This window comes from Phacochoerus africanus, chromosome 5, assembly GCF_016906955.1.
Source record: "Phacochoerus africanus isolate WHEZ1 chromosome 5, ROS_Pafr_v1, whole genome shotgun sequence".
Taxonomy (NCBI): domain Eukaryota; kingdom Metazoa; phylum Chordata; class Mammalia; order Artiodactyla; family Suidae; genus Phacochoerus; species Phacochoerus africanus.
Genome location: NC_062548.1, coordinates 102,104,480 through 102,131,132, shown reverse-complemented (window position 1 = coordinate 102,131,132; position 26,653 = coordinate 102,104,480). Strand labels below are relative to the sequence as shown.

Below are 26,653 nucleotides of genomic sequence, written 5' to 3'. Positions count from 1 at the left end.
CTAGCCACTGTCCTCATAACCGAGTGAAGTTTTCACAACCTACTGTGCAACACCAGTACTTTGCCAGCTACTTCTGCTTTTCATTTACTTGTTTCTCTCAGGAGTCTCTAGATGCCCAGCTCTGGGTCAGGGGAGTGGAAGTTTTGGGGGGGCAGTCAAGGGGGTGGAAATGAGGGACCCTGTGACACCGTGGGTGTTTGAGGTCCTGCAGAAAAGTGTGTCCCGGAGTTCCTGTCGTGGCTCAGTGGTTAATGAATCCGACTAGGAACCATGAGGTTGCAGGTTTGATCCCTGGCTTTGCTTGGTGGGTTAAGGATCCGGCATTGACGTGAGCTGTGATGTAGGTCACAGAAGCGGCTTGGATCTCCCATTGCTGTGACTCTGGCATAGACTGCTGGCTACAGCTCTGATTAGACCCCTAGTCTGGGAACCTCCATATGCTGAGGGTGCAGCCGCAAAAAGACAAAAAAAAGAGAAAAGTGTGTCCCTAGCCTCAGAGTGCTCACGTCTTTATGATGAGTTATAGTCCCCTCAGATCAAGCTGTGCCTCCTCCCAGCCAGTGATGTTCCCCATGCCTCAGCATCCGGTCAGAGATGCTGGGTGATGTTGCTCTGATAAGGGTCAGCATTTGCCAGTGACCACAAAACCTGCCAACTTTTAAGATACTTTGGTGTCATTCGCCCGTTTTCTTGGCCTCAATTAAACTTTCCTTTGTTCCAACCTTAAACTATATTGCAAGCCTTTTTTTGAATTAACTCCCGACCTCCTTTCCTTGAAGGTTGTGATGGTGGTGGTGGGAGGTCTGATCCATCCTTCCTCTCACTTTGCCTCCACCATGGGAACTCCTTTAACTTCGATCCTGTTTCTTTCCTTTTCCAGAACTCACATGCTGCGTGTCAGACTGAGCTCTCTCTGTTTAATCCTATAATCCAAGACTTGCTACACTGTCCTGCTGATGTTCACAGCCATGCCTGGGAAGGAGGCAGCCCCGTTCCCAGTGCTTTTCAGTGGGAGACCTCCGCGTGCGCCCCATGGAGACTCGATGGGGCGGGGGAAGAAACTGTAGGAGTGCACGTCCCCAAAGCTGCGTCTCCACGTGTGAATCAGTGTAACCTCGCTTTCCTCTCAGAGACCTCGCTGTCCCAGGGTGGGACCTGCCTGGGGAACCGAGGGGGTGGGGGAGCCACTCCGCATCACCCCCTCTCCAACGCTCTGCACCCCAGGCACCACGGCTGCTGTGGGCTCAGAGCCACTGCTGCCCTGCATGTGTCAGCTCCGCTCTGTCGTCAGCTGTATGAGTGTGTACACGAGGGACATGGCATCTTTCTGAATGGATTTTTCTTAAGCAATGTGGCAGTGTTTATGCAGTTCATGCTATTATCCCCCCCCCCCCCCCCGCCCCGTGCTGTCACTGTTACTCAGCTTTTTCTCAGTAGGCTCCATACTTATTTTTTTTAACGTGTAAATTTTGTCCTTCACCCCCTGCATCCTGTATTTGACCCCCCACCTCCACCCCTCCAAGGGACAGAATTACCCATGGTTCTGACAAAAGATAAGAAAGTTGTCTTTGGGAAACCTGTAAACTCTTCATAGCATCTGTATTTTGTCATTGGAGAGAGGCTGGCATTCTGCCTAGCTCTGCTTGGTCCCCTAGAGCTCCAGCAAGAGCAGGGCATGTGTGTCACTGTGACCAGCATCGTGTACCTGTTCCTTCACAGCCCCGCCAGCTGACAAGGAGCTGCAGCCAGGTTGGTCCTTCTGTGAGTCTCATTCACACAGGTTGATTTTAAGCAGATGGAGTCTGTTTGGCCTAGAAGGGTGAGGTGAGAGCATTGTGTTTGCAGGTGAGTTTGTGTACGACACCATGAGCCCTGCCACCCCTCCAGCCCACATTTCTGTGAGCACATGTGCCTCAGGGAACCTGCCTGTGACACCGTTTCCACTGGCCTGGGCTCCTCCTGTCCGCCCTCGACCCTTGCTGGCATCACAGGCAGGCTGCTCTGCCGCTCTGTGGACACAGCTGCAGGGATAGGAATAACTTATCCCCCCACCGGCTGCCCAAGCAGATGTGACTCTGGCCACTCCTCTGCCTCTGTTGGCAGGGCCAGGCTGCAGGGCACAGGGTCACGGCAGTGTGAAAGACAGAGTCTGGCCTCCCAGCCATCCCTGGAGCCTGCAGCCAGGAGGCAGCTGGGTGGCTGAGAGTAGGTGCCCTAAATGGCCAGGTGGTTGTGGGGCAGAGTGGCTGCAATTGAGTCGAACCCCCCCAACCCAGCAGAATGAGGTATCCCCAGAATGACGATGACACCCTTCGTGTCTACATCCTTGGAGACTGCAGAGAGCATGTGATGTGTGATGGCTGAAGGTGACGCTTGGGGCTTGAGCTGCCTTTTCCCTTTCCAGTTTGGCATCATCATAGCTTCTCTTCCCAGGAGGTATTGGTTCTCATCTTAGGCTCTTACGGGGTGACCCCAGGGACCTTCTCACCACTGCCAACTCTTGGAGCTCTTTCGGGTCTTGGCTTGGGGCCCCATGGGCGGGCCTGTGTCAGAGGTCCTGAGACGGGCAGGGTGGCAGGCATTGCCCTCAGGGTCCTGCAGAGAAGCTCCTGAAAATACCCAAGGAGAGAAGGGAACTGGCTCTCACATCACATGCCACGTGCCACGTTCTTCTCTAAAGAAAAAGACCCAGCAAAGCCGTTTCCCTGTGCCCTGCCCTGGATTTGCTGTGCACATGGGCCCAGAAGGTGGATTGGTGCCCTCGCCCTCTCTTCCCTCTCCTGACCCTCATGGTTATGGACCACAGTTATGGAAACAGCCACCTGCAACTCCAATGCCAGGAGACTTGGTGACTGGGGCCAGGCTGGGCATGAAGGGAGAACAGGGAGACCCAGCCCAGTTCCCGTGCACATCCAGCAGTGGGACAGGTGCAGCTTGTTTTGAGCCACGTGCACCCAGACAGCATTTGCTTCACTGGGTAGTAAAAGCTCCCGGGTCTGCAGGCCCATCCTCCTCCGGAGAGGATGCTGACAAAGATCTTATGCTCTCGCTTCACCTCTGCAAAGTCCCCAGCATCGAGGCTCCAGGGAAGGATGCCAAAGAGCTTCTTATGTTGGCCTTTGCCGTCTAAGCAGTTGGTGCCGAGAGGGCTTGCCAGTCACCCCCTTTCTTGGGGCCACTGTGTCACCATTGTGGGTGTCAGTGGTGTGTCACCACTGGGAGCAGGGAGCTTGTGGGGTGACACCCAGAGCCTGCACGCACAGCTCCCAAATCAGTGTCCAACCAGGAAAACAGATCCCGTCTGTGTATTTAAAACAGAGGGGTTTTAGTCTAGGGAATCATTTTACACAGAAACGAGAAGAGCTGAGATGCCAAACAGGGGAGCGAGGGGCAGTCTGGAGGTGGGGAACCGCAGCTGGTGGGACACAGGGGAGAGGCTGTGTTACCAGATCCTGGGGGTCAGGGCCACTGGGCGGGGCCTGGGACCACAAAGGGCCTCTGTGGCGGGAGCTGGAGCCATAAGGGGGCAAGGGCCTTGCCAGAAACATCTCCCAACGCTGGGGCAGAGAGGGGGCAGAACTAGCCAGGCTTCTCCCTTCCTCGTGCCTGCCAGATTCCTGCAGGTGCCTCTGGTTAGCTAAACCCAGCTGGAAGCCAGCCCACTTAGGAGCCTGAGACAGGCAGCCTGCAGCGATCAGCCCCCCACTATTCAGAGAAGAGCGGGGGAGGGCGAGGAGCGGGTCAGAAAGCAAGCAGCCGAGGAAATGCGTGGCCTTCATCTGCTGTGTCATGTCCAGTCCTGGCATTTTGGCCCCATGCTGGCCTAAGCCCCTGGTAAGGGTAGATGGAGGAGTTGCGCTCTTGGGTTTTTGAGGATTCCCTTTGGCTCTGCCTAGAGGAAAGTGCTTTGGGGAGGTGATGGTGAGAGGGCGGGGGTGGGGGGGTTATTCTGAACAGTTGTCCCAGTCTTCCTTTGGGGGATTTTACCCATTTAGCAGCCCCACCTTAGTGTTCCGCTCAGGAAAGCTGTGTCCCCATTTTCTGACCCCCCCCCCATACCTCTTCCCCCAGTCTCTGGTTTTCCCTGCCAGAGAGCACCAGCCCAGACCATGCATCCGTGCTCATGAGTGTTTCCCCAGGATAACTCATTCAGAGCGTGATATTACAGTGTGGACCGTCTGTCTGTAAGTAGATGCCCTCTACTAATCCATTTGTATCGTGTTCCCAATAAATTTCTGCAAATTCTGCCTGGTTTTATGCTGCCCTTGGCTGGGACCGTGGCTCAGCTGTAAGGCCGCGAGCAGGGGCATGCCCCCAGCCTCAGCCTCGGGGGCTTCCTCCCCCACCCCCCACTCCACAGCTCTGATGCCAGGCCGGTTCGTCTGATGTCCCCGCCAGCCACACAGAGATGCTCAGAGGGCTTTTCCTAGGGTCTGTGCTTTCTTCTGCTGCCTCATGTCACCTCCTGAGGACGTGAAGCCACACTGCTCCACTTTGTGGGTTTTGTTGTTGTTGTTGTCGTTTGTCTTTTGTCTTTTTTAGGGCCTCACAAAGCGTATGGAAGTTCCCAGGATAGGGGTCAAATCGGAGCTCTCACTGCTGGCCTACACCACAGCCACAGCAAATGCCAGATCTTTAACCCATTGATCGAGGCCAGGGATCGAGGCCAGGGATCGAACCCGCGTCCTGATGGATACTAGTCAGGTTTGTTAACCACTGAGCCACGGGAACTCCCACTTTGTGGTTTTTGATGCTGTGTCCCCTAGGCCTGGATCAACAGTCAGACCTTTCCCCATCCATCATTCTGGCACGGCTGTGCCTAAACTGGGTGGTGGGGATGTGTGCTGGGCCATACACACGGTGAGCCGAGGGTGTGTGTGTCTTTTTATTAAGATTTTTTAATCCTGACTCAAAACCTCTATCCTTCTGGAAGCTCACCTGCAGAGTGTTGAGTGCCCTGCCCCTCAGGGTGTAACAGCCTTAAGTTCTATTGCCAGGACAGGGTTTTTCTGGTTAGACTTCTTAAGAGGTATTTTCCTAATAAAGTTTTATCTTCCAGTTGTTCTGATCTTGCTCCTAGACTGCTGGGGGGTCACTGGAAGAAACCATTCAGTCTTCAGGGACTGCTGCTACCCCAGAGCTGTGAGTGCCCAGCCCCAGGCCTCTCTGGGCTGCTTGCTAATTGGCCCATTTATATGTCTTCAGGTGCTTGTTTTCTTATTCCCAGAACCTACTCTTCCAGTCCTTTGTCACCCCCTTGACAGCCAGGCCTTCTAAGAATCCCTTCATCTGTCTTCCCCTCTGCTCCAAAACCTTCCACCAGCCTGTGGCCTCTAGAGGACCCTCCTGGCACCCACAAGTTGGATCCATTCCTCCTCCAGCCCTGCTTAGGGCCTTGCAGGAGAGTGTCCTGACTCAATCCAAACTGCCACTTACCAGCTGGATGACCTTGGGCAAGTCATTCAACATGTCTGTGCCTGAGTTTTTCCTCTGTAAGATGGAAGCAGGACTAAATAAATTAGTGTGTGTAAGAGTGCTCAGCCAGGGGCCCAGGATGGGGTGTGTACTATCACTCTGTCATCATTCTCTCCCCTCTCCCCTCATCTGCATCCCCTCTCCCTTCTCCTCATACTGCTCCTTTTTTTTTTTTTTTTTTTTTTTGCTAACCCACAGCATCTAAAATTCCTGGGCCAGGGGTCAAACCTGAGCTGCTGCAGTGACACCAAACCCTTCACCCCTAGGCCACCAGGGAACTCCCATACTGCTACATTTAAATTTCTCCAGCCAGTCAACAAAACAGTCAGTTGACAAACCAGTCAAACCACCAACACATAAGTTCTGTACTTAGCATCATTCAAAGCTGTTGTCTTCTCTCCCTTTTCTAGCAAATTTGTTGGAAAAAGGAAGAATTGTCTCCATGCCTTGAAATGTCATTAATTCCTCAACCTGTTGTAGTACATTATGACTTCTATTCTGCCCCCACCCCAGCTACTCACTGTAACTGCCATTGATAAGGTCACCAGGGACCCCATTTACAATTTTTAGTATCCAGCTTTCCTGAGCATTTGATGCTGTTGTCCTCATGGTACTTTTCTTTGTCCTTTCCATTACATTGACCCCTCTCTTCTCCCCCCAGAGCAATGCTAAGTAACATTCAGATGTTACTCATAGTCATTCTTTCAGATTTTTTTTTTTTACAAAGATAAATTGCAGACATAGTGGTAGTCACATATGTACCCCTTCCCCTGCTCCTCCACTTCAGAAGCAAGCGCTTTCCTTAATTTGGTATTTCTCAGCCCAATGCATGATTTTGTACAGTTAGTACATATGTAGGAATCCATAACCAATATGGAACATGTTTTGCATACATATAATTAAATTTTACACAAATGACAGTTTATTACTTTTTTTTGGTCTTTTTTTTTTTTTTCCTAAGAATGTACCCGAGGCACATGGAGGTTCCCAGGCTAGGGGTCAAATTGGAACTATAGCCGCCAGCCTACGCCACAGCCACAGCAAAGCAGGATCCAAGCCACGTCTGCAACCTACACCACAGCTTACGACAACGCTGGATCCTTAATCCACTGAGCAAGGCCAGGGATCGAACCTGTGTCCTCGTGGATGTTAGATTCATTAACCACTGAGCCATGGTGGAAACCCCGACACTTTATCACTTATTGGAAAGCTATTTTTAATAGCACAGACCACGCAGCATTTACATGGGGTGTCAGTCCAGGATGCTTGACCAGACAGCGTCAGACACATATTTCAGTTCTCACATCAACTTTCTTCAGCATGCAATTAGGAATTTTGAAAATGCTTCATTCTTGCATGAGGCACTTTGCAGCCTGTCTGGGTATTTTATGTTTGGCTTTCACCCTCACAAAGATAGCTCTAGTCTATACTTAAAAATTTTTTTTTGTTACTTCTTTCATGATCCTTTTTAATGCTATATTCCTGGTTTTCTCCCTACTTAAAGGTTTCTTCTGGGCATTTCACTGGGTCTGCCTTTGTGTGTCCCTTACTTATGAGGATTTTTAAAAGGATGGTTCTTTGTCCTCTTCACTCTCCTCCCAGGTGACCCCATCCATACCCATAAGCTCTACTCCCATCAGTTTGAGGAAGACTCTGAAGTCCTGTCTCCAACCCTAGGTGTGCTATGTACCTGTTTACCTGCAGGTCCACCAAGCCCTGCAACTTGTCTTAACTCTGAATCTCCTCCTCTGAATCTGCTCCTCCATCTGTAACTTCAGTATGTCACTGTCCATCCATCATCCACAAAGTCACCCCTCTTCTTCAGCTGGGCTGTACCACTCTATCTGCACCTTTGCATTCTGCTGCCACCTTCATTCAAGCCCTTGCTTGGAATACAGACTGTTTCCTGCTCAGATTGTCTCCCACGCCCCTCATCAGTCTGTCCACCCTAGTGCCAGAATATACTGATCAAAACGTCAGACTGATCATCCTTGACTTCTTAAGAACCTCACACACACTCCCTTTCCCGCCATACTGGGTTGTCTGCAGGACCACCCCAGGCTCCTGAGCCTGCAGGGGCCTGCCTGTCTCCTAACTCTGTCCCTAGGCTTCTCCCTCTCTGGCCTCAGCGACTTCTTCAGCCTTCCCTTGCACACTGAGTCTTCTCAAAGCTCTGTGCCCTTGTTCATGCCCTTCCCTGTGCCAGGGATGCCGTTCCCATCACTACTTTACTTATCCTGCAAGATTTAGCATTCAGGCGTCACCACCCCCTCAGGGCAGAGTTAAGCTCTTCTGTACCCTGTGATTTCATCAGTGTGTCAGTACCTGAAAATCCTTAGATTATACTGGCTTGGGTTACATTTGATCCATTTGCAGATCTGTCTCTCCCAGGTGTGGCCTGGAGGGGCTCAAGGTCAGAGTTGTACTGTCCACCTTTGTGGCTTAGTGGCTATGGGCCTATCAGGCCAGCCATGCCTGCTTGTCCCCTGTACACAAGTCCCTGGGATAAAGTCATGGGGGCCATTTGTCCCTCAAGATGACAGCAGGTGAGTCATATAAGAAAGAGCAGAGAGAAGGTGCTGGCCAACATTTACACTGAGCAGGGCAAGCCTGCCCTAGGACAAACATGCTATTTATTTATTTTTAAATTGTTTTGTCTTTTTCTTTTTTTTTTCTTTTTTTTTAGAGCCGCACCTGTGGCATATGGAGGTTCCCAGGCTAGGGGTCGAATCAGAGATGTAGCTGCTGGCCTACACCACAGCCATAGCAACACCAGATCTCAGCCATGTCTGTGACCTACACCACAGCTCACAGCAGTGCCGGAGCCTTAAGCCACTGAGCAAGGCCAGGGATTGAACCCATATCCTCATGGATACCAGTTGGGTTTGTTAACCATTGAGCCACGATGGGAACTCCCAAAATGCTATTTAGAAATAGGGTCTTTACTCAGCCTGCCTCCTGCCTCTAGCTCACCTTATACCACCTCAGCCATTACCCTCCCATCTGTAGAAAACCCTGCACTTCAACGCAGTTTGCTCTGTCCCTGCCCCACTCTCACTCCTCCTCCCCGCCTCACCCCATCATAACTACTTTCCTTGCTCAGCGCTCTGGCATAGCTGTTAGTTCCACCTCCAACTCCTGGATGTGGACAAGGGCCAGGATCACTGTTCCCATTTCGCAGATGGAGAACTAAGTCTGGAGAGAGGTACAGTGGGTTAGGACCATGGGGGTCCCTCCAGGCAGGGGAGTGGAGGCAGCCCCAAGCCCTGCGTCCTTCCCATGAGGGGACACCCAGACCCCTTTTTGGAAAGTGCCTTGTCAGGGGGAAGAGCAGGCCTCAACTCCAAAGTGAAGGACAAGGAGGATCCAGGGCAGATTAGGAGCCAGTCCCTGTGACCAGCAATCTACCCCGGGACTCAAGGGGCAGAGACAGCCGTGCATACAGGTCACGTCTCTGACTCCAGTCGAGAGGATGAGGCCAGCAGCCGAGAGGGTGGGAGGATGTGGCGGTGGTGTTGAGGGGGAGGGTCCGGGGAGGAGAGGACCGAGGAAGTGGCACATGGAGCCCCATCTACCCCCAGAGCTGCTCTGAAGCCAGGCAAGTACAAACGTGGAGAGGGATGGTGCCTGGTGTTCCTTCAACACGCAACATGTTAGTGCCCCTCGGTGGGGGTGGGGGTCAGGGTCTCCATGAGAAAGGGCTCCATCCCCAGGTTCCAGGGGTGTTCAGGCCTCTAATTAAAATGTCTGACTTGGGAGTTCCTGTCGTGGCGCAGTGGTTAACGAATCCGACTAGGAACCATGAGGTTGCAGGTTCGGTCCCTGCCCTCGCTCAGTGGGTTAAGGATCCGGCGTTGCCGTGAGCTGTGGTGTAGGTTGCAGACGTGGCTCGGATCCCGCGTTGCTGTGGCTCTGGCGTAGGCCGGTGGCTACAGCTCCGATTAGACCTCTAGCCTGGGAGCCTCCATATGCCGCGGGAGTGGCCCAAAGAAATAGCAAAAAGACAAAAAGACAAAAAAAAAAAGTCTGACTTGGAGGAGTTCTCACTGTGGCTCAGCGGGTTACGAACCCACTGGTATCCATGAGGATATGGGTTCGATCCCTGGCCTTGCTCAGTGGGTTAAGGATCCGGCATTGCTGTGGCTGTGGTGTAGGCCCGCACCCGTAGCTCCAATTGGACTCCTAGCCCGGGAACCTCCACATGCTGCCGGTGCGGCCCTAAAAGAAAAGGAAAAAAATCCAAATCTCAGGCTGAGGTTGGGCTGGCCCTGTGGTGGCAGAGGTCGGGGAGGCGGGGAGTTCCCATGAGTGGCTCTGCAGGCGAGAAAAAGCAGCAGCAGAGCAGAGGAATGGAGCAGGGAGACACGAGGAGTCCCTGTGGGGGGGGAGGCAGCACGTCACGTAGCTTGGGTTCTGAGGTATCTCTGTGGTTTCTGACAGCAGCTTATGAGTTTTTGGAGAAGGGCAGAGGGCTGGAGACCCACAGGGAGATGGGTTTTAATTCCCCTCCAACTCGGTCCCCAGCCACCTCCCTCTGCCTGACACGTTCTGTTTCCACCCCAATGCGCACACGGCTCCTGGGATATGGGTCACTCTCCATTCCTGAGGACTCGTCACAGAGGGGGGCATCCCTGAGAGAGATGGACTAAGAGGATAGAAACGGCCAGGGAGAGGATGGGGTCCATCATCAGACCCTGTATCTGAGGCTGGGGCCACGAGTGGAGAACAGTCCCAGGCCCTCTGTCCCCCCAGGCAGGCAGGGGTGTGTGTGTCAGGGGGAGTTCATTCTCCTGAGGTGAGGTGGCCAGGGCTGGAGACAGAGGATTCAGGACGTGCAGATTTGGGGCTTTAGTGACCTTCATATAGCCCTTTGGAAGCCTTGAAGGCCATGTACCTCCCCCCGCATGACTTGCACAGTGGATAGTAGGGCCAACACCTCCCCCCATAAAGAAACCCCTAATTTATTCCAGGCACAAGCCTTGTACCTGGAAGCCCCAGGTCAACAGATAGGTTAGCCCAGGTGGTCTCAGACCCTGACCCAGGCATATGGAATAGGATAGAAAAGGGGAGAGGTGGGCAAATGGCTTTGGTCCTGGGGGAGGGTGGGGAGCTGGCTCATGTCATCCCAGAAGAGAGCAGGGCAAGGCCCTTGGGGCCTTGGGTAGGACTTGAGGGTTGCAGAGGGACCTGAAGCTGGAGAGGAGCAGGGCCTCCTGGGAACCAGGAGGGCCACCCAGCCCGCGAGCCCGAGGGCCTCTCCCAGGGAAGCGGTCTGACTTTAAGGACACACTGGGGCTGCGGGAACAATGTTGGAGGACAGCGCCCTGGACAGCTTCCCCACTCTGTCCCCAGCGTGTCCTTTCATCTTGGGGACTCACTTTGAACCTTACTGATGCCAGGGCCAGATGGACCCAAAAGCGTTTATTCAGTTTTCCTTAGAACAGCTGAGGGAGCCTTGCCTTTTCAAAAGGAAGTTTATTAGTGTTGAAAAAGACAAACTAGAGATTACAGAAGAAGCAACTGTCCAATTTCTAAAGCAAGACTTCTCTTCCCCCAGTGGTCAGGCTCTGGCCCAGGGCTGCGGTTAACTGGTTAACCCTGGCTGGGGGATTTTGTGTTTTCATGTATTTCTACATTTTCACTTCTGTTATTAAGGAGAAAAACCTTGATAGGTGCTATTTTTTTTTTTTTAAGTTACTTGAATAAGTGAGAAAGAGAGGCAGAGGGATGACCTCATCTGTGCCCCCAGGACAGACACAGGGGCACGCATGGAGGGGCCACACAGCATGAGTGCTTCTCTACAAACGGGGGTACCTCATAACAGGTCCCCCACACGTCCATGGTCACCAGTGCCCCAGACACCCCTCCCCCAACATATACACAGTCACGGGAACATTCGGTGTCTGCCATGGACCACAGCCTGTGTGTGTGCAGACCGGCAGGCGCTGGTCCACCAGGAAGCCTTTATGAAGAACCTTCTGGGCACAGGCAAGTGCTGAGCCTGTGGGGACAGAGGGATGGAGAGGCAGCGGGGCCTCGGGGAGCAGTCCACCTGGCAGGACCATGAGAGGCAGTGGGATGAGGGCTGTGATGGGGGAAGGGGAGCCTTGGTCCCCAGGAGCCTGGCATCCTGGCCAAGAGGGCAGGAGGAGGACGGATGACCGTGACGTCCAGGACCCAGCCCGGGGCACGCTGAGTCACTTGGCAGCAGCACACGTAGAAATGGTGGGGCTGGGAGAGTTATTTGGCAGGGGTGGCATTTGGACATACCCTGTGGCTGCTTTGGGCCCACAGTGCAAGGATCACCCCAGGGGCTTTTTGCGGGTGGGGTCCTGGGTCACAGACAGTGCAGCAGAACCTTGCCCTCGCTCCCAGCCATACCTGTGGATTCACAGGTGGGCAGTGGTCAGCCAAGCCTGGGATTCCAGCGAAACGAGGGCAGTCCCATAGCTGGGGGTAAACCGTCCCCCCCCCCCGCCCCGGTACTCACGCAGTCCCGGCTGGCACCAGGAGGCTGTCACCGGGGGTCAGGCTCAGGTGCTGTCCTTCCATTGTCACCACTGAGGAGCCCTCCTAGGAGAGAGGAGCAGGGGAAGCGAATGGATGCTCTTGGGCCTCAACACCTGCTCAAGGGTCCCTGGGTTGGCCTTGGTCAGGAGGCCTGGGAGCTGGTCCAGGCTGTGGGCATCCAAGGCCCAGGAGCAGCCCAGTCTCCGTGGGCAGGCAGGGGGCTGTGCCACTCTCCCAGGACCCCACTTACCAGCTGCCACAGCCACACATCCACATCCTGTCTCGGGCCTTTGCTGCTGCCTTGTCCATGGACGATTACCTGGTGGGAAGTGACACAAATCTCTCTGGTGCATCCTGCCCCACACAGCAGATGGCCTTGAACCTGGCCCCCGACACCAGGCCTGTGTGGGACAGCCTCATTGCCATGTGCAGAGCAGAGACTAGGTCTGGGAGAAGAAGGCTGCCCAGGACACAGCCCCCCACCCCACACACACTCCGGCCACCTGTTATTCAGGATCACAGAGTGTACTCGGCCCCTCTGATGACCCATGAGGAGGGACACAGGCACGAGTGTGTGCACAGCACTGTGCAGACCCGTGCAGCACACACATTAACTCCCCCAGAGGATGCCCCCCTCCCTTCTTCCGTGAGATGGTAGGAGTCTGGCCTAAAGAGGGAGATGGGAGGGGATGAGGGAGAAGGGAGAGGGAGGCTGAGCGGCTCTGACCTGTGCCAGCCCAGAAGCCCACAGCTGTTATGCAGGCCACGCTTCCACAGGCCCAGAGCCTGTGGGACTCAGTAGATATTTCTGGAGTAAACGGAAGCAGGGAGGAGGAGGGGTGTGAAAAAAGAGGCAGGCAGGGCCATGGGGTGGGAGGGACTTGCTGAGTGGGTCCGCCAGCTCTCACAGCCCTGCGTAAGCTCTGGGGTGTGAGGGCCTCTTGGGGCAGGTCTGCATCCTGTGAGCACGCCTCCGTTGGGGCCTCTAACTCAAACTGCAAACTGCAGGTGAACTGAGCCCTGAGCGAGTCTCCTCATCACCACACTGGCCCTGGCCCTCCTAATCCAGTCCTCACATGGGCTACAGTGAGACACCACTCTAGCCTGGTCACTTGGGTGAAGCACTCCTGTCTTAAGGATAAGCCCTTGCACCTCATCCAGCCCAGGAGAGCTGCCAGTGCCTGGGCACTGTCTGCTACTATGGCCATCTAGCCATTGCCCCCACTGCCTCATTGCCCCTGTTCTGGTTTCCCAACCTCAGCTATTTGTATTGTCAGTCTGTTTCAAGCCTGTGGGCCTTTGCTCAGGCTTTTCCTTCACCTAAAATGCTTTCTCTCTCTTTCTTCCCTTTGCAAACTCCTACAAGAGCTTTAAAACTCAGCTCATACATCGCCTCTTCCAGGAAGCCTTCCCTGACTTTCCTCACAGCTGGGTTCCTCTATCCTCCAATGGCTTCCTATAGTTTCTCTACCAAAGAACATTATCACATGATTGTGGCAGCTGCTGATTAACTTGTCCATTTACCACACTGTACGTTCTGAGTCAGTGACTCTACCGTCTTTTGCTACCAAAGCCTGAAACATAATAGGCACTCACTAACTGGAATGAAAGGAGGCCAGCTTGTTTTGGGTCTCTGTGTGACTTTCCACCCAACCCTCACCCCCAAATATCTCTTTCTAAGGCTATGATTAGCCAAAGGCCCAAGAAGTCCTGGCAGGGGGGTGACTCCTAACCCCCAGGAACCTATCTGTGGATGGGGCAACCCCCACTCTGAAGGCAAAGAAAGATCGCTAGGGGCCAGGTAGCCTCCAGGGGCTTCCACTCACAGCAAAGCCATTCATTCTCTGAATCAGGGAGGAAATAGGAAGGCCTGTTCTTGTGTCTACAATCTCCAAAACTGGCGTGTGCGTGTGCGTGCGTGTATCTCCATGTGATTAGTTCCTGTGTGGCCCAGGGCTGCATTACCTGGGTCTCATAGGTGTCCCCAAACAGGCTGAGTGGTGTGCCAGCCTGCAGTTCCTTGCGGTGGCCAGCCAGCCAGGCCTCCAGGGACATGGGCTCCATGACGGACCGTGTGCTCAGGGGGAATGGCGGTTCCTTGAGCAGCTGGTCTGCACCCACAGCACAGCTGCCGTCAGTGTCCTCTGGCCCCGACCCCCAACCCCAGGGGGCCCAGTTCCCAGGGGTCCCAGCTCCCGATTGTGGAAATGGGCTCTGGGACTGAGCAGCCATGTGGGGGCACTATTTGGTGCCATCTTCTTGTGCCTTGAGTACTGGACAGAGGACTTCAAAGGAGACTCCTCGGTACCCTGGGCCAAGACCCACCCTTCTCTGGAAAAGAGGGAGGGAGAGGGAGGGTGGTTCCAGTGGCCTCACCAGGGTTGGGCTTTCCTGTTCTGTGCTGCTCAGAGCTGAAGAACCTACAGGGACAAATGGGGAGGAGGAGAGGCTAGTGAGGCACAAAGGAACACACACACACACACACACACACTCATATATTCTAGCCCATAACACACCCACAGGGTCCTCACAGGATTGGCTGTATATCTGCCAGCCTTTCCTTCCCAGGGGGCTTTTCAGCCCCCCTTCCCGCCCCCCCCCCCCAGAGTGGTAGACTTTCTCCCTTAATCCTGGGTGTGATGGCTTCGGGCTGGCAGCTGCTGCCTTGAAGCACTGCTGAGCTGGGTCTGCTCTCTGGGTCAGAGTGTGGCGCCTCAGGAAAGCAAGGGGTAGGGGCTGGGCTGGGGGCTCACTCTTGGATGATGGGGGCCAACTGTGTGCCGAGGTCCTCGCAGTAGAACCACTTCTCAAACAGGACATCCGTAGTGTCCCCGATGTAGTACCTGCCAGAACAAAGGACGAGCACCCAGCTCCCCACCTGGGCAGACTCAGGGCAGCCTCCCTCAGGCCTGGATGTGCTTGTGGATGTCAGGGCCCCTGCTGGCCCTGCACAGCTGACCCTTAGTGCAACCTAGTGGCCACTGCGTGCTTACCCACACCTGGCTCTCCCTGTGCCGCCCGATCGTGGGAGGGCAACCGACCCCATGCTTCCTGGTTCCCAAAGCTTGTAGCTAGAACTCTGAGGCTCAGAAAGAAGCTGGGCAGCTGGGCAGGGGTTACAACAGCCTGTAAGTGGCAGAAGCAGGACAGACCCGAGACAGTCTTAGAAGCATAGAGAGCATCAGTGACAAGTGTTTTTCCAAAAGAAGCAGCCGAGGCTAAGCCTGATCCAGACATGCAGCTGCACCTCCTCCTGCCTGCAGGAACTCCAGGCACACGGGACCAGAAGGAACCAACATGCAGAAGATAACAGAAGATACCCCCCACCCCCCAGATGAGGGAGTCAGTCTCCTTTTGGAATCATGGATGCCAGGCATTTCCATCATGGCTCAGCAGAAACGAATGTGACTAGCATCCATGAGGACGCAGGTTTGATCCTTGGCCTCATTCAGTGGGTTAAGGATCTGGCGTTGCCATGATCTGTGGTGTAGGTCAGACACAGCTTGGATCTGATGTTGCTGTGGCTGTAGTGTAGGCCAGTGGCTGCAGCTCCGATTTGACCCCTAGCCTTGGAACCTCCATATGCTGTGGATATGGCCCTAAAAAGCAAAAAAAAAAAAAAAAAAGGACCAAATCAGTGGGCCTCTCTTCTCCGTAGGAAGGTCCATATGACTGTACACATAACCTCTAGTAGACTCCCTGAAGCCCAGCCAGGCCCTCAGCTGGGCTCAGCCTGCAGCTCCACTGGCTTGAGGAGTGCCTGGCAGACTGGGGCCTGGCCTTGGGCCCCCATGCGGGCGACACTCTACTGACTGAATGCCTAATCCCCAGACTCAGCTCCCAAGCACCTGCTCTTCAGCACCTCTCCTGCAAAAAAAAGTGGTCCTACTTATGGTTTATTGACGCAGAGTGCACCCACCCCACCTGAGACCCTTCGTTCTGTGCTGGGATGGAGCTGGCCACCAGAAAACCTCACATCTGGAGGCTGATGTCCTCCAGGAATTGCCTTCAGAGTGGCATTTTAATGTTGAGCCCTTGGCTTTTATTAAAGGTCAAAAGCAGCCAGATGAAATCTGTTATTGAATTTGCTGTAAAAATGTTACTGAAGATGCGTCTTCTCCTCATATAAAGATCCCCATATAAATCCCCTTGAGAAAAATGTCTTTTAGAATTTAAGGCCATCTATTTCTACAACAGATTATTCTGCAGTAGATTAGTATGCAATCATTAACATTGTGGGGGATTTTTATCATTTAGTAGTATGAGAAATACTCATGAATTTTTAATATAAAAAAGCAAAACAAACCAATGCTTGCAATAAGACTGCAATGTGACAAGGTGTTGATACGCAAGAAAGAAGATGAGATGGAAATTTAAGTGCTTTGTTAGGTTTAATTGGGGGGTTGACTTTTTTGGGGGGTTTTCTATTTTTATTTTTTTATTGAGATACCATTTACGTACTATAAAATTTGCCCTTTTCTTGAAAAGCAATTTTAATCTTGTTCAATTTGCTATCTTGTTCTTTTCTAGCTTTCAAGACCAAATGTGTATGACTTTGGTAATAAGGAAAAAGGGAAGCTTTTTAAAAAAGTCCATTAAAACCCAAAATGTGGGGCCAAGTGTCCTGATTTCAACAGCGTATTGGGAAAGTAAAATTTTCTTAGTTAAAAAATACAAAAAACAAAAAACAAAAAAACCCCACCAAAACCATAGCTTTTGGAAAAATCTGTGGTCCCCTGAGCCACAGGCTGAGTTCTCCTCTCAGAGGATGATAATTGGTGGCTAGTGGGAACCAGATGGCAATTCAGCTATGGAGTCAGAACGCCCATCTCTGCACCATGTTTGTCCTCTCCCTGGTGCTGGCTCACGTTCCCATCTAGGCTGGCCTAGATAACTTCGTATTTCTCTCTAACACCCGCTCAGCGGCTTCTTAGCAAACTCAACTTCCCTGGGTCCAGCTTCTTCATCTGTAAAGTACAGATGATAACAAACAGTACCTACCCCGTAGGTCATTGTGAGGATTAAAGGACTAAACACACACAAAGGGTTTAGCCCGCCTGGTGCCGGCACACAGCAAATATTAGTGCTGGATGTGGAACGAGCTGCGGTGAGAAACAAGCAGACGGGTGCGCTGGTGGAGACTGACTGAACTCTGGGGTCGGTGATGGGGAAGCAGCAGTGTTTCAGCCGCCCTGGGCCAGGTGGGGCTGACTGTGGCATCTAACTCCGCACCCCCGCCCTTCCCCAGCAGACGTCATTGCGGAAAGCGCAGGTTCTGGTCTCTGCCAATCATCACCCCCCCGCCCCCCGCCAGCACCCCCACCCCCTCCCCATCAGCCCGCAAATGCAGGCTCTTCACGGCCGCCATCCCTCTCCCCAGTGGCTGAGTGGCTTTCTTGGGTCCACCTAGGATCCTTTCCTCTACTTCCTGCCCACCCCCCCATCTCTGCCCCAGACCTGGCCCATTTACCTGAGCCCATCTAGCTCGGTTTTCAGCCGCCTCCGCTCAATCACCAGCCCCACGGTGTTGGCAAACCTCTGTGGAGAGTGGGGGACGCCAGCAGGCAGGAGGAAGATCTGCAGGGGTGGGGACAAGGTGCCGGTAAGGCTGCAGTTCCCACGGAGACCTCGTGGGCCGACGTCCCCAGCTGACCCATGGTCCAGCCCAGCCCCCTCTCTGCCCAGCCTCTACCCCAGAACCCCAGGGCATGTGGGCTGTGCCGAGATGTGCAGCCTTGAAGAGGGGGCTGGGGAGGTCGGGCAGGCGCATGCTGGGAGGACAAGACCCCCACCAAAGCCAGGATGAGGGGACACGGTGGGTTCCCGTTCTCACCTCGCCCTGCCGAATGACCACATCGCGGTGTTCGCCTCGCTCCAGGACCCGGAGAAGCATGTCGCCCTCCAGCTGGTAAAACACCTGTGGAACGGGACAGGCTCAGGCTCGGGCCCCTCCCACTTCCTCCTCCAGGTCCTGGGCCTGCGTTCTGACCAGGAAACCTAAGAAACTTCCTGAAGGCCTAGGAGTTTATGAGCAGCTCCATCACTCTCACTCCTGCTCTGAGGCCCCAGCTTCCCCTGACACAGTGCTGGGGACACATGGGGATCACATCTTGACCCTAAAGTGATGACCAAAGTGCCCAGGACACAACAGTTCATGTCTGGCTTGGGGGCAGGAGGCTGGCTGAGACGCTCACTGGAGAATTCAGAGGCCCATCAGCCAGACAAGGAGAATCCCCCATTTACTGTGTCCCAAGGGCTCTGCAAGCACTTTCCTGTACAGACAGACCTTTGCTTCATGGTGCTTCCCAGATGTCATGGGTTTTTTTTTTTTTTTTTTTTAAACAAATTGAAGGTTTGTGGCAACCCTGCATCGGGCAAATCTATCAGTGCCATTTTTTCCAACAGTATTTTTTTTTTCTAAATTAAAGTACATACATTGCACACTTAATAGATTACAGTATAGAATAAATATAACTTTCGCAGCAGTGGGAAACCAAAACATTCATATGACTCTCACTTTATTGCGCTATTTGCTCCGTTTCAGTGGTCTGGAACTGAAACCTGCAATATCTCTGAGCTATGCCTACACATTAGCAGAAATCTTTATCGCAACCTCCAAAAACATTATTAGCCCCATTCTGCAGAAAAGAAAAAAGAAAACCGAGGCTCAGAGAATAAAGCAACTTGCCAAAGGTCACAGTTCTGGAGCAGCAGTTTGGACCTGCGTCTGTGTGTAGCTCTGGAGCCAGGGCTGGCTCCCCTGACCACACAGTGAGGCGCTTGTGTGGCGTGAGCTGTGCTGGTCCAAATCCCTCCATGAAAATGGCCAGGTGAATGGTAGACGCGATGCTGGAAGCTGGGATGAATTGGGGGCTTTGGGGATGGGAACACTTGCCTCCTGCTCTCTCCCTGAGGCAGGGGGTTGCGGGGCTCCTATTGCATTTTTCTGATTCCATCCTAAGTCCCTAATTAATGTGTTTACTGAGAGCACCCACAGCACTGGGAGGAGGAGGAGGCAGACACATTTTCCCCCTACCAGTCACACATTGCAAGGGTGTTAAAAGGACCAGCCAAATAGTTGAAGGGGTGTTATTAATAGTAATAATTATTATTATCATGTAAGGAGTTAGAAGAGATAGAGGTTCTTGTCACAGCATCTACTAGGAGACATCAAGCCAAGCGCAGGGAAACTGCAGATGTGTGTTACCGTCTGACACGAGGGGTAAGTGGACACGACAGCTCTGAAGGGCAAAGGGCAGGAAGAGCCTTCCCAGCTCACATCCCTGAGGGGTGGCCTGAGAGGTTTCTTGGGATGCAGGACCTTTGGTGCTGAAGTAGGGAAAATCCAGGGCAAACCAGGACAGCTGGCCACCTTACACCTTGATCTGGTCATTTCATTTCTAGGAAAGTGGCTTCAGAAAGGCCCCTGCCTCGTGGTAGACACACACAGCTGTTTTATCACGGGGCAAGGGAGTTAAAAGCCCAGCATCCAGCATCACTTGGCCCTCAGCTCAGCCAGGTTGCTGTGTGCCTTTGGGCACCTCAGCCCTTCTGTGCCTCCGTTTCCTCATCCAGAAAATGACAGTATCTACTGAGAAGGTTGCTGTGAAGTCTGCCTGGGATGCTGTACACAAATGTATCCAGCACCCAGTCAGCACTCTATAAGCCTCTGTTAATATTAGAGAAGGCAGGAGGAGCAGAAATGATGCTAATAACACTAGGGGAAAGGTAACTGTTTTGTGATGGAGTCAGAATAGGGGACACTAGGCAGCCATTAAAAACTGTGTCTTATGGAGTTCCCTGGTAGCCTAGGGGTTAAGGATTCAGTGTTGTCACTGTTTTGACTCAGGCTGATCCTTGGCCCCAGGAACCTCCAAAACTCCACATGCCTCAGGTGCAGCCAAAAAAAACAAAAAACAAAAAAACAAACAAAAAAACCCTCCCCAAACTGTTTTTGAATAGCTATTAATAAAATGGGAAAATGTTAAAGTTACGATGCTAAAGCAAGATTCAAAACTATACCCGGCAGGATTCTAATTATGTGAGACATGTATAAACCAGGCAGCGTTCACAGTGGCTCCCCTGAGTGGTGGGATTATGAATAAGGTATATATTTACATTTGTCTTTTGATATTCTGCACATTTTCTACAATAAACCATAGGTACTTTTACTATTAAAAGTAATTCATACAAGGAGTTCCTGTTGTGGTGTAGCAGAAACGAATCTGACTAGGAGCCATGAGGTTGTGGGTTTGATCCCTGGCCTCGCTCTGTGGGTTAAGGATCTGGCGTTGCCATGAACTGTGGTGTACGTCGAGGATGCAGTTTGGATCTGGTGTTGCTGTGGCTCTGGCGGAGGCTGGCGGCAACAGCTCGGATGGGACTCCCAGCCTGGGACCCTCCATAGGCCGCTGGTGTGGCCCTAAAAAGACAAATAAACAAAAGTAATTCCTGCAAGTTTACCAGGCCATCTTGGGGGGCAATTCTGCAACTCCCCCAACCCCCTTCTCAGCTGGGAGGAAGCCCCTGGTGTGTATGTGGGGGGTGCCCATGGTGAGAGGAGAGGATGAAGGGCCTAGAGAGTTCTAGGGAGGGGCCATAGCCCTTAGACGCTGTGAGTATCAGGGAAAGGTCAAGGGCTGGGTTGGAGTGATGGTCTGGGCCAAATTCAAGCCCTTTCTGGGGAGGCTGCAGGGTGTTAGTGGCCATTAAACAAAAGCTTAGAGAGGAAGTGGGATTTTAGAGGCCCACCCTATGAGGACGGACAGGCCTAGCTTGGAGCAGAGGTGCAGATCCTGAACAGCAGAAAATCCCAAACAGCCGTGGGCAATCCAAAAAGAATGATGCTCTGTTTGGAAGTAAGGAGGTTTGGGGCCCAGGGCTAACTAGAATATTAACTGTCCCCGCTCAGGCAGCTGTTGAATTGAATCTGGCCTCCGCAGCCTGGAAAGGCCTTGCAGGCAGGCAAGGTCAGAGCGGGGCCAGGGCTGCAGAGAACTCATGTGTGCTAAGCACCTAACCTCTGTGCCAGGCTCTGCCCACACACTCTGCCCACAGTGTATCTTTCTACAGGCGGGGGCTGCTGTCCCCCATGAGCTGCCAGGAAACAGGCTCAGAGAGGTAACATGATGGACCTTCCAAGATCACATGCTTGGTAAGAAGCTGGCAGCTGGAGCCTGGGCACCCGAAGGTGTTGCAGAGGCCTGAGCTCAGCAAGGAGGAAAAGTGGGCTCCGTCCACTCACCGGGGAGGAGCCTGGACAGAGAGGACGCTGACCCTCAGCCCTGTGGCTCCCAGGGCCTGTGGTTGGCACTCTCCCCTGCCTCAGGTGGGACCAGGCTGCCAGAAACCCACCTCTAGCCAAATTCCTCCTGGCCACTTGAGTGTCCCTCCAGAGTGGGGACACCTGCTCAAGCCAGCCCTCCTCACCTGCCAGTGACCCAGCTAAGTCAGGGCTTGGCTGGGCCCCTAAGTGAATAACCATCCACCAGAGCAGCTTGGGGAGACCCTGAGGTGGGGCTGGGACAGAGGTGGAGGGGGGCAGGAAGGGGGGGAGGAAGACCTGGGCTAACAGAGTGGAAGCCTCTAGAACACAAGGTGATGGGCCTGAAGCTGACTGAGACAGACAGGAAAGACCCTGTAACTGGCCTCATCTCTCCCACCGTGACCTCTCCCAATCTAATCTCATCCTTTCTCGGCAGTTTTGCATTTTCCCGCTGATTTTTTTCCACAAAGGAAAATGGTCTCCAGCGAGGTGTGTTGTGAGAAGTAGATGGCGGGAGCGGTGCGGGGCCTGGGACGTGGGAGAGGTGAGGGGTTGGCTGGTTCTGGCTCTGCTCTGCCCAGCCTGCCCCTGCGGCTCCGGGGTCCTCACCCCTCTGCCCCTGACACATTAGGTGCTCAATAAATGCTTGTTGAGTGAGTGACCGTCCTGTGTTCCCTCCCGTCCCCAGCTGTGGCAGAGACTTCAGTGGTGGGGGTGGAGGCTGGGGACCAAGCTGGACTCCGGACCTCGAACCCTAGCATCAGGACCCCCAGGATGATAGATGGGGCCCCATTCTGATCTTTTGCCACCAGAGACTCTGATAGCTGGGAACCCACTTGTGTCTCTCAAGGGGGCCCACCTTTTTTCTTTTAATTTTATTTTTTCTTTTTGCAGCCACACCTGTAGCATATGGAGGTGCCCAGGCTAGAAGTCAAATTGGAGCTACAGCTGCCAGCCTATGCCACAGCCACAGCAACGCAGGATCCAAGCCACATCTGAGACTTACGCCGCAGCTCACAGCTTAACCCACTGAGCAAGGCCAGGGATCGAACCTGCATCCACATAGATACTATGTTGGGTTCTTAACCTGCCGAGCCACAACAGGAACTCCTAATTTTACTTTTGTTTATTTACTTTGGGGTAAGTAGTGCAGAAATACAGTTCAAAATTCAAGGTACAAAAGGGATTAAGTACAAATTCCCCTCCCACCTGCCCGCCCTCCCACCGTCAAACAGCTCCTAGCAATGATGTGTCTTTTGCCCCCTAAATGAGGAGAGGGCCTCCCAGCCCAGTCTTTCACGGAGAACTTGGCTCCTGGGACCAGAGTGGAGCACCCAGGTCCCTCTCAGCCTTTGGGCCTCATTTTAGAGGCCAATCTCGCATATTCAGGTTTAGGGGCACGGGGAACAGGGCATGGCCCTGGAGCGGGGACGGCCCCTGTGTCCATGGACTGATGCCCAACCGCTGGAGCCTCTCACACCTGCAGGGGCTGGGCTCTTCCCCGGGGCTTCCCTGCAGGGTCCCTTCAAGGATGGCGCTGTCAAGGGTGTCACTGGGCTCCTGCAACTTCGGGCAGCAGTTTTGCCCTGTGGTTTCTGCTGTGCCCCCTTCATCCATCGCCCATCTGACCACCCCTCTCTCCTGCCCACAGGCTCCGGCTCTGGCCTGGGAAGTGTCCCCTTCCCCTGGGGCTGGTCAGGGCAGGCCTACCTCCTCGCCCTCCTCGATGTGGTAGTCCTTCCTGGTGTTGGGGCCTCCCACGAACATGATTTTGAGCTGCTTCTGGTGCCTGCAATGGATGGCAGGGGGGAGAGAGTCCTGAACCCGCTCCGAGGGCAGGAGAGGTGCAGGGGCCTGTGGGGGCCTGGAGGGAGCCTGGGGACAGTGGGGAGAGGGAAAGGGCTGTTTCTGAATCACAGTCCGTGTCAGTCGCCTTTCTCCTCCCAGGGTGCCCATGTGCAACCCAGAGAACGTGTGAGTGTCTGTGACTGCGTGTGCCTGGGCCCCTTCTCTGCTCAAAACCCTCTGGCAGCGTCACAGACACCCTCCACCTGCCTCAAATTCATGTGTTGAAGTCCTAACCCCAGGATCTCAGAAGAGGATCTAATCTGGACCTACGGTAGCTGCAGGTGTAATTAGTTAAGCCGTGAGGTGGTCATATTGGAGTAGGGTGGGCCTCTAATCCACTGGGACTGGTGTCCTTATTAAAAGGCGAGGTTTAGACACAGACATGCTCTCGGGGAGAAAGCCATGTGAGGATAAAGGCAGAGATTGGGGTGATGCAGCAGCGGCCTGCAAATGACAGCCCAACCACCAGGAGCTGGGAGAAGCCTGGAGAGCTCCTCTGTCACCGCCCCAGCAGGCTGGACCCCATGCTACCCTGTGGCCCCCTCATGCCCGCCCGCACCCCTCATTTGCTTATGTTTATTGGCATCCTCCTCCCACCAGAATGTCAGCTCCACCAGAAAGGACGCTGTCAGTTTGTTTCCTGTGTACCTCCAGGGTCCAGAATGGTGCCTGGCCATGGAGCAGGTGCTCAGTGAGTATCTGCTGAATGAGAAAAGGGAGGGCCTGCATTTTGTGGGTACTAATATTGGGGCAGTGCTGGAGGGCTGGACGGGGGGCCTGGAGGCAAGGCAGCCTGGAAGTGCCCACGGGGGATGGGGTGGAACCAGAGCCGTGGCCCTCGGGGCTGGAGAGGAGCAGTCGGATGTGAGACATAATCAGGGGGAAGGAGTGGAAGGCTGAGGGTGAGACTGTGGACGAGGATGAAGTGGAGGAAAGGTGGGGGCGACAAGAACAGTAGAAGAGACCAGGTTTTTTGGGGGGAACGCTGACCACTAGCCATGGTGGTATTGCGCAGTGACAAGAGTGTGGACTTTGGAGTCAAATTGCTGCATGAGCTTGGGTCTGGACCCTGGGACCCTGTCCTGCACTAGCTCTATGACTGTGGGCAAGTTACTTGTTAAAATCCCACCTCAGGGGCGACTGTGAGAATTATTTGAGATGATGTGAAAACACTTGGCAGTCCCGGGCTTGACAAGGTGTTAGTGACTGGAGCCCTGAGGTGGGAGCCTGGTTGGGGAGGTTCTGTGGGCACGGCAAACACAAGCCTGTGAACCCATGAGGCTTGGGGAGCCCATGAGGCCAGGCCACCCGGTGGGTGAAGGGGCCACCCGGGAGGGACTGAGAGGTGGGCTGGAGGAAGAGGGAGGCTGGTGCATGGTCAACCCTGCCGGGAGCTGTGGGCAGAGGCGCTAGGGGGGCGGGGTGGGAGTATGTGCTCGCCTTCGGAAAAGGGAGCCTGGGAAAAGAATCAAATCAAGACCCTCCTACGGGAGCTGATCTCTGACGTCTCCCTGGGCCTGCAGCTTCCTGGACAGAGTCGGGATGCGGGATTGGGGTTCCACTGCCATTCTGCGGTATCAATCCTGCCCTCCCCCCAATTTCTGAGAGTCAATGGGGGTTGAAGAGCTGTTTCTCAGCCCGGGGCGGGGTGGGGGGTAGGGTGGGGCGCAGAGCTGCGACCTGCCATCTGCATCTCTACTGGTCTCAGTCACCAAGCCATCCTCAAGGCCACAATCTCCAAGCAGTCACCAGAAAGAGGAACAGACGACGGCGGTGAAACCCGGAACAGCCCGCCCTCACCCTCCCCTGAATACCACGAGGATGACATCTCCCCTTTCTGCAAGCGTCTGGGTCAAGGAAGTCCGGGCTGGAGTTGAGGGGTGCAGATGGAGGAGGTGAGGACAGAGGGCAGGAGGATGGGGGCGTGCATAGGACTCACAGGAGCTTGTTGCAGACCGGGGGCAGGAAGGAGGCCCGGTTCTCCTCCACCCAAGCCTTCACTCTCACGGGGCGCTCCATGGAGCTGTGTCCTCCGCGCAGTTGGAGGGGCGCGGCTCCGCGCAGCCGCCTATTGGCCGCTTGGTTAATCAGTGTCCCGGGGGTTAAAGGGCGGGACAACGCCCCCGGACCCGCTGTGGCCTCTCTGGACTTCGGTCTAGAGCCCTCTGTCCTCCGGCCCGCCCAGTCTGCCCCTGCCAGGCCCCGTGGCCCATGCGCCCTGCTTCCCTGCCGCACGGACCCGGCGCCCTGCCCTCCCGCGCGGGAGTTGGGCGCCAGATCCAGGCGTAAGACACAGGATTCAGAACCTTCCTGGTCCCCTGTCTCCAGACTTCCGCCTGGCCCCAGAAAGATCCCAAAGAAAACCTGTAAGAGGGAGAAGGTGGGTTTGGAAACCCAAGCGCCAAAGTACAGGGGGATGGCGCTGGGTTGAGGCCTCAGTTTTCTCATCTGAAAACTGGGAGCGTCTACACAGCCATCTCAGGGTTGCATAGCGGCCACCATAGGCCCCGATTGATGTTAGTTCCCTTTCCTCTCACGAGGATCTGTCAAAGCCCGAAGATTTTTTAGGTGCCGCTCCCTCTGCTCTGCCTGTGACTAGTTTGGGAGAAGACGCAAGGAGCAGCAGTGGGAGCAAAGCTGGGAGCCTGGGGGATGCACAGTAGGGACCGGCCGGTCGGGCTGGAGGGCGCGGTCCCCACACCCACGCTCGCAAGTGGCAGGTGGAGCACCGACGAGGTGCCCGGCACTGTACTGATGTCCTTCCATGTCTTGGGGACAGACTCAAAGCACACGACAATTTATGATGAGTTTTACAGAGGAAGAACCGAACACTAGGACCTCAGGAGTCTGGAGTTCAGAGTGGGGAGGGCAAACAAACCTGAGCTATGATTCCAACCCAGGGTGAGAGGCCGTAATGGGGGAAAGGACCACAGACCCCTAAGTTCTTCTTCCCCTACTTTCTTCTTTCTTCCTGACTCACAATTCCTAGGAAAACTGTGTGCGTGTGTGTGCGTGTGCGTGTGTGTGAAGAGGGTGGAGTGTGGAGGTAGTAGGGGAGAGGCAGGGGAGAAGGAACAGAGCTCAGGCTCTGGCACCAGAATCCAGACGGCAGAGTTTGAGAAATTGGGGAGTTCCCTGTCATGGCTCAGCAGAAATGAATCTGACTAACAACCATGAGGACACAAGTTCCATCCTTGGCCTCCCTCTGTGGGTTAAGGATGCAGCATTGCCATGAGCTGTGGTGTAGGTCGCAGCCGAGGTTCAGATCTGGTGCTTCTATGGCTGTGGCTGTGGCTGTGGCTGTGGTGCAGGCTGGTGCTACAGCTCTGATTAGACCCCTAGCCTGGGAATCTCTATATGCTGGAGGACAGCCCTAAAAAGACCAAAAAAAAGAAAAATGGAAATTCCTCTGATCCTCGCTCTCATCTCATCTTGCCCCTCCCTGATGCCTGGGGTGGGTGGGGTGTCTCAGCACCCTCAGATACAGGGGCAAATCGACACCTCCCTCTGCTGCTGAGCCCGCTCTGTTTCCTCTCCACATGCACTTCCCTTTTT

General features: G+C 54.1%; 2 protein-coding genes across 10 annotated transcripts in view; one reads left to right on the top strand and one right to left on the bottom strand.

Annotated features, from left to right (window-relative positions):
• Positions 1-4,247, top strand: part of MTA3 (metastasis associated 1 family member 3) — a 229,128-nt gene extending 224,881 nt beyond the window's left edge. For all 7 annotated transcript variants that reach the window (XM_047782189.1, XM_047782188.1, XM_047782186.1 and 4 more), the window contains one exon: positions 881-4,247. In XM_047782189.1, coding sequence (XP_047638145.1) covers positions 881-906 — 26 coding nt within the window. In that variant the 3' untranslated portion in view covers positions 907-4,247. The remainder of the gene's footprint in view (positions 1-880) is intronic.
• Positions 4,248-10,930: 6,683 nt separating this feature from the next.
• On the bottom strand, positions 10,931-25,186 carry HAAO (3-hydroxyanthranilate 3,4-dioxygenase). 3 transcript variants are annotated; one of them, XM_047782183.1, is made up of 11 exons: positions 25,038-25,184; positions 22,961-23,039; positions 17,819-17,902; positions 17,456-17,562; positions 14,739-14,828; positions 14,362-14,405; positions 13,951-14,096; positions 12,236-12,304; positions 11,966-12,048; positions 11,746-11,856; positions 10,931-11,476 (listed from the first exon to the last, which is right to left on the bottom strand). In XM_047782183.1, the coding sequence occupies exons 1-10, from the start codon at positions 25,115-25,117 to the stop codon at positions 11,778-11,780; spliced, it is 861 nt and encodes a 286-aa protein (XP_047638139.1). In that variant the 5' UTR covers positions 25,118-25,184; the 3' UTR covers positions 10,931-11,476; positions 11,746-11,777. The 3 variants fall into 3 exon arrangements, with proteins under 3 accessions (XP_047638139.1, XP_047638140.1, XP_047638138.1); XM_047782184.1 differs by lacking the exon at positions 11,746-11,856 and having other exon boundaries at positions 25,038-25,186; XM_047782182.1 differs by having other exon boundaries at positions 10,931-11,856.
• Positions 25,187-26,653: the final 1,467 nt, after the last annotated feature.